At 40.5% G+C, this 7,500-nt stretch overlaps 1 protein-coding gene across 7 annotated transcripts in view; it reads right to left on the minus strand.

Annotated features, from left to right (window-relative positions):
• Positions 1–2,113: 2,113 nt before the first annotated feature.
• The window catches only part of LOC147034498 (myocardin-related transcription factor B-like), a 195,479-nt gene continuing 190,092 nt past the window's right edge, over positions 2,114–7,500 (minus strand). For 6 of the 7 annotated variants that reach the window (XM_085884262.1, XM_085884235.1, XM_085884220.1 and 3 more), the window contains one exon: positions 2,114–4,951. In XM_085884262.1, coding sequence (XP_085740388.1) covers positions 4,386–4,951 — 566 coding nt within the window. In that variant the 3' untranslated portion in view covers positions 2,114–4,385. The remainder of the gene's footprint in view (positions 4,952–7,500) is intronic. The other variant, XR_015058994.1, reaches the window with a different exon arrangement.

Consider the following 7,500-nt stretch of genomic DNA (forward strand, 5'->3'; position numbering starts at 1 on the left):
ACTGTGTAGCATGATATTTCAAAAATGTATTGGGCCTGATATGTTCTCATGGATCAGACATTGCGTGGCGGAGGTATGCACTCTACCGAGTGCCCTTCTAGTTCAACTTGTTTTCGGAAAGCTCGCGGAATCCTGTCCACTTGTTGAAAGGCCGAGCACGTTTTATGAAGATGAACTTAAATATGACGGTTTTTGTTGAAACACCTTGAAGGAAAGTAATTTGCTTTGTGCAAATCAACGTTGATCACCTACCCTGTTAAACGTTCCCCAAAAAGTCAATTACTTCATCTCTTTTTTTTGTATGCAGTCGAGGCTTGTGGAAGAGCTAGTATTAGTACCCTGAACATATCAGTGCACAACAGGACAAAAGGAAGGGTTGAGAGGGGGAAACACCAACAGCAAAGCCGAAGGCCAAGATAGGGGGAGGCAAACAAAAAATGGGTGTGGGGAGGAATGAACGGCAGGAGAGGATGCATGGGTGGACAAGATGAATACAGAAGGAAACTTGCAGGAGGGAAAAACTGGAAATTTGGAAAGAGAGGGGATTGGGATTGGGATGGGGTGGGGGTGGAGAGGTTAACGAGGGTACAAAAGATCATGGTTTTTGATTGGGCATGATATTAGATGGTGATGAACAGCTATCTTGAAGATCTGGAGTGAAAAATGAGATTGAAGAGGATGTGGAAGTTGGTTCCACAGGTGGGAAAAATGAGGAACAAATGAGGTAGTTTCACCAGAAGGGGAATGCACGGACAGAGGGCACAAGACCAGAAAAGAGGTGGTAGAAGACAGAGACCACCGACCTGTTTGCGATGGCGAAGTGATCGGCCCATGAGACCTAGCTTTGTCATGGGAGATACCAATAATCTTGAAGGCCTTGGTTTGCACAGTGTCAAGCTGAGCAAGATGCGAGGCAGGGGAGCAGAACTCCAAGTTGCGGATGAAGGCCTTGGAGGTGGATAGGAGTTCAGAAGTGCCAATGAAGGACTTTGTACGACGGAGGATGCCGAGTCGGTGGTTGACCTCGGAGGCCAATTTTGAAATGTGGCTTGCCCAAGAAAGAGCATGACTGATATTCAAACTCATGGGTTTCACTGTTTTTTTTTAGATCCTCGTGGAGGATCTCTAAGTCTTACTCACGTTGTTGCTCTTCATCTTCTTCTTGTGGACTTTTTTGTTTCACAGCCTACAGTTTTCATCGAAACTTCCTGAAACTTGGCATATATATATATATATATATATATATATATATATATATATATATATATATATATATATATATATATATATATATATGTAAAAATACCCTGCACAGACAGTAACCATCTCCGATTTTGAAAATTCCTCCTAGAAAAAAAGTTGTCAAAATATCTCCGCTAATGGAAATCGCCTAAAAAATTTATCTCCCAAACTAGGCAAGCTTTTTAAATTCTGTTTGTGGGAATCGAACAGGGCATTAGCAGAGATGAATTACCGCACATATGATACATCACTATGACGTCATATCAATTTTTATGACGTCATTCCTATTTTTTTGTTTCACAACCCAGAGTTTTCATCGGATCTTCGTGAAACTTGCCATGTATGAAACGTGTCTTGCCATGAAACAAACAAAAAAAAAAATGCAGAAAGCCCACGCGCACGCAATAACCATCTCCGATTTTGGAAATTCTTCCTAGAAAAAAAGTAGACGTCATAATATCGCCGCTAATAGAAATCGCCTATACCATTATCTCCGAAACTAGGCAAGCTGTTTGAATTTTGTTTGCGGGAATCAGGCCGGGCATTAGCACAGATAATTTATCGCAAACCTGATACATCACAATGTCATATTCGTTTTTATGACGTCATCATTAAAAGGACAAGGATCTTAGCTCATTTGAGCTTGTTTTCATTATAATCTTCCTGCTCAAATGACGCTTTTCCCATTATCGTTGCAATCAAATAATTCCATCTCATAATGTAGGCATTACAAGTTTGAATCCAGTGTATTCCCGTTAATTTCTCCAGTCTTCAGCGCTCGCGCATGAACACGACTGGAAATGGAGCTCGTGGCATCCTCCACCAGCCCTGAATGACGGCAGAACAAAAAAGAAAAACCCAAACGATCACATCACGTCATCGTAGTATATTTTTTTAATTTACAAAAGAAAAAAGAAAAAAGGAAAGGCATATCCTGTTATGATACAGAGGAAGCATTCACTGGAGCTACATACAGAGCCTTAACAATATAATGGTACACACACAAAATAACCATTATAAATGTACAAAGTGCAAAAAAGAAGTTATACAAACAATGAAATTCACAGGGTGGTACATGCAAGCAGCAGAACCTTTACAACAAGAAAAAAATTAAAATAAAAAACCTGAACCACGGGTCAAATAGATTCATAGCGTCGACTTGCTTCACATTTTCTTCCGACAGCGGGAGTGCGAGCTCGTGTAGAGTCATTGGATTCCACTGGTTTGCACCATGGCTTGAAAAAGAAACGCCTTACCTCCTCGATGGACCGTCTGTAATCCGCTGTCCGAACCGATTTTGGCAACAGGTTGTCGTTGGTTTTTCTCTGCAGCTATTATGAAAACTAAAAAAAAAAACATTTTCAGTACGTTTAACAAACTGCATATGGCTGAGTGAAAATGGGAAAGGAGGGGGTGAGGGCAGTTTTGAACAGACTGTTCAATGTCAATAGGTTGTTCTAAAACTCAGAATCGTTTTGAACTTAGTCTTGCAAAGTTTTGAACACTTTTGCAAAAGCTTGTTTTATTTTTTTTTTTTAAATGAAGATGAAACTTGGTCACCAACACATACTGTCAGCTCAAAGTGGTATAATGAAACCAACCTCATCTAATTTGGCTAAGAAATCACAATTTTACTGAACTTTGGCTGCAGTAACCATGTCTTGGTTACTGGAATGGCTAAAACATGGGGTTCCTGTGAGTTTGTAATTCACAATGGAGTACATAACGCCACGGATCAAATTTTTTAAAGCCATTTGATTCCCACTTTGAACATCAGAGTATGAAGAAGAACCACTCATTCCGCATCTTCAGACACATAGGGCTGCCGAGGCAGTTTTTTCCCCTTGGCAAGGGGGCACAATCCTGGATAGGTCGCCACTCTGACGCAGGTTACTCGAATGGCTCATTCTTCCCAGCAAGCTGGTACTCATTTTGCCGACCTTGAAAGGATGACAGGCTGAGTCAACCCCACCTGGTGTTATTTAACAGGCCGACAGGAGCTCAAATTCAGCACCCTAAGATCTTAAGCCAGCTTATCTGACCGTTAAGCCAACATCAGGTTTGAAAATCAGAGCGTTCCTGATCAAATCAGAAGAAAAATATAAATCTTTTCAAATTACGTCTTAAACATAAAAAAAAGGATAAATCATGTGGCATTCCCTGGGACTTCATCAAGGAACCACACACGATATCGGTCGTCATGAAATTTGGAGAGATTTACAAATTCAACGTTGCCAGCTCTTCAATGAGCTCGGCACTCAACCGGTCAGGATCTGGAACAGAGAAGCACAACCAGTGTAACTCAAGTTGGCAAACGCGTTCACAGCCATCAACACCTATGACAGCATCACGAAAAAAAACGAGGTGAACCCACAGTTCTATACCTCCGAATAGCTATTTCCTAAATATCCATACAGCAGTGCAGTTTGTTTGTTTTTTTTCATTGCTTTAACTGAGCTTACTTTTTTCTTTTCTTTTTTTACAATATAATTGCAATACAAATTCAACTTCTGAAGTCCATCTCCCTGAAAGTTCCCAAACACCCAACGTCTTCTTGTGGAAAGCAGCAACGAGAAAAATACCACATACAGGCACAGCAGCATCACAACTCTGCATATTTATTTTACTTTAACAATTCCCCCCGTATATTTATTCTCTTATAACCTCCCAGCATTGATGCCCTTTGAGAAGATTCTGCCTTATTCAAGGTCCTTTACTCCAAGTGTACAGGAAGTGAATCTGGCAACAGAGAAAAATAAGGACAGAGAGAGAGAGAGAGAGAGAGAGAGAGAGAGAGAGAGAGAGAGAGAGAGAGAGAGAGAGAGAGAGAGAGAGAGAGAGAGAGAGAGAGAGAGAGAGAGAGAGAGAGACACACACACAGACACACAGACAGACAGACAGACAGACAGACAGACAGACAGAGATAGAGCTGGAGCTAGAGCTAGAGAGATATGTATATATAGACAGAGAGAGATAGAGAGGTAGAGATAGACTGGCTGTGCTTCCAACAAAATAATCCCTTCCAACATGGAAAAAAAGGTCTTGTCCTTTCCCTAAAGCATTCCCAAGAAGGATGAATGGGACAAAACCTACATGAAACGAGGAAGGACGTGACGTCAAGAGAGCTTCGATATTGGCCGGCATCAAAAAATTAGATCGGTGGGTGTGTTGAGGCCCAAGTCAGAGTCTAGAAAATCTGTGGAAAAGAGGCTACTAGACCCAGCACTGCCAAGTGGTGTCATGCCCGAGGCAGAGTTCTGCAAGCCAAGGTCAGCCCATTCCATATCTAAGCCATCGTCACCAAGTAACAACACAACCTGTCCCGTGTCCATTGGTGAAAGTGGTGACTCCATAGGGTCCAAGAGGCTCCCAGCAGCCACACCGCTATTTCCATGACTGGCTGCTACCCCAAACTCATCCAAGATAGCAAAGCTGTTCAGATCCCCATCTGGGTCAATCTTGAATAGAGGCAAAGAAGGTGGGTGATTTGTTGAGTCATTGCACAATGCTCCCAACTGAAAATCACCCCGTGAAGGTGACAAGGTGCTTTGGCTTGAACTTGCTGAGCTGACTGTTACACCAGAGCTCACATGTGTGGTTGGAGATGCTTCGGAAAGGCAAGTGAGTGTTGACAGGGTAGAGAGTGCTCCAGTGGTCATTGTGATCTTCGGTGTAGGTGGTGGTTCCTCTTTGGCTTGAGGTGGCATTTCTGCAGGTCAAAATAAGTAATTGTGAGAAATTATGATTCGGTCGAAATGCACTCGAACAATTAAAAATACAAACATAATTGGTTTTTAAAATACACCTGAAAGGTATTCTGCCGACATCCTATTAATTTATTTTTTATATCCTCGAACTTCATGAAAACTCAAAGGTCGACACAGACACAGAAAATCATGTTTGGTTTCAAGAACAGATATGGCTTCAATTAACACTTAATCGTTGTTCTTTTCTTGAATAAATATCTTAAAACGAAGATTCTAATGTTATTTGGTGTCCTTTTATGCTTGATTGGCCCCACCTCCAAAAACACAGTGATCGTACATCATGTAACCCACCACATCATCTTGACCTCAGGTTTATACATGTACGGTCCGACAACACCTTCTACAGAATAATTTATAATCTGAGGATTATTGATCAGAAAATTTATCGCCAAATTCACTTTCTGACGAGTCAAAGCGAGTTGTGCATCATTATCCATTACATGCTGAGAATTTTTCCCTCAATTACGTTATGGCAGTTTTCTGAAAAATTTTATGGGTGGTACCCGACAGGTTTGCTTTTTTAACTGCAACACCTCAACAATTATTTATTAGAATTAAAAACCATGTTTAACTCTTTGTTTATTACTTTAGAATCTATATAATCACATCAAAAAACTAGCGGGGGAGCACTCGGTAGAGTGCAAAACCTCCGCCGCCAATACTGCTTGGTCACTCAAGTGAACCTGATATCCTATTCATTCAATTTGACGTCAACAGTGCTCAGAGTTATAGTTTGCAACTTTCCCTTTTACTTTTAACTTTTACATACTCAATTAATTCGTCATAACTAGATTCCTTGAGACAGGAATTGATTTTACATGGGTATATCCACCTGAAGTTCCAAAATCAGCTGCAATTATAATTTTGGCATGTTTTTGTTGGAAATCACTTATAACATGTAGAAATGCAAAAAAAATCGGAATTTTGTTGAAAAAAAATTTGCAAATTTTTTTTTCTCTAACAATTTTTTTTTGGGGGGGGGTTGGAAATCACTTAAAGCATGTAGAAATGCAAAAAAAAAATCGAAATTTTGTTGAAAAAAAAGTTGCAAAAATTTTTTTTTCTCGAACAATTTTTTTTGGGGGGGGGTTGGAAATCACTTAAAACATGTAGAAATGCAAAAAAAAAAATTCAAATATTTTTTCAAATTGGCCGCCATAGCGGCCATATTGGACTTTGGACCAAGTCCAAAATCTAATGGCATGATCCTTGGACCAGACTTAACCCCCCCACCAAGTTTCGTCAAAATCCGTCGAGGAGTTTTTCCGTAATACTGTTCACAAACAAACAAACAAACAAACAGAAAGGGGTGAAAACAGTAACCTCCATCCATCTTCGATGGCGGAGGTTAAAAAATCCTGTGTCTGTGGACCTTTAAAATAGGTTGTGGGATGCACGTACATATATACGTGTATAACTTGAATCAAACGGAGATATAAATAAACAAGTTCCACAAAACACCTGGCTGTGACATGTGTGGAAATAATCAGCAACAAAGTCATCAGCTTAGCATTTTTCTTTCCTGGTTGTCAACTGCTGTATCTGCGAGATAATAATAATAACAATAATAATAAATAATAATATTACAAAAACAAGCACGTGTTACAAAGATAATGAAACATTTCAATAACTTCTGTTATGGAGAAATATACATATATACATACTAGCAAATATTCCCTCCGGGCATACTATTTCCTGGTTCCTGCAGAAGGCTCTGTCTGGGCCTTAGGCCCAGCTACTCTCCCACCAAATTATCCTAATTCTACACAATTCCAAAGTGGAGTTTTCACACAAAGCAGATGGAGGTTTTATTTTGATGCAAGCTCAAATTACAGAATTTCTGGATGGACTACACCATCACACTAACAACTAGAACGGGCACTCATAGAGCGCATACCTTCGCCGCCACTACTTTTTTTGTTCTTGGTATGAGTGTGGGGAACTGGTTTCATATGAATGGTCTTATGACACAAACCACATATCTATAATGTCATGACCCCCCCCCCGACTTTCGGGGGCTACGGACTAAACAACAATCAACTCACGTCGTTTTGGCGAGTCTTCACTCGCAAGCTCGGTGAATACAACATTTCAACAAGAGAAGGTAATCTCGTTTGATGCTGGTTTCATGCAAATGGAAAAAGAATTGACTGAGTTATGCCGAAAACCGCATATTTTTCAAGGGCGTGACCCCCCCCCCCTGACATTTTACCCCAACCGGTGACATGTGTTATGACGTCATTGTGTCACAAGATTGGGCATTAGATTCTGAACATTTTGGTGCTGGGTTCATGTAAAGCGGACAAGAATTGACCGCGTTATGACAAAAACCGCATATTTTTCAAGGTCGTGACCCCCCTGACCTTTGACCCCTAACCAGTAACAAGAGTATGGGCGTCATTGTGTCATATTGCATATCACAAGATGAGGCGTTGAATTCTGAACATTTTGGCGTTAGTTGCATGCAAATTGAATAAAAATTGACCGTGTT

The sequence above is a fragment of the Eptatretus burgeri genome, chromosome 1 (genome assembly GCF_056783735.1).
Source record: "Eptatretus burgeri isolate ZD-2024b chromosome 1, Ebu_testis_v1, whole genome shotgun sequence".
Taxonomy (NCBI): Eukaryota; Metazoa; Chordata; class Myxini; order Myxiniformes; family Myxinidae; genus Eptatretus; species Eptatretus burgeri.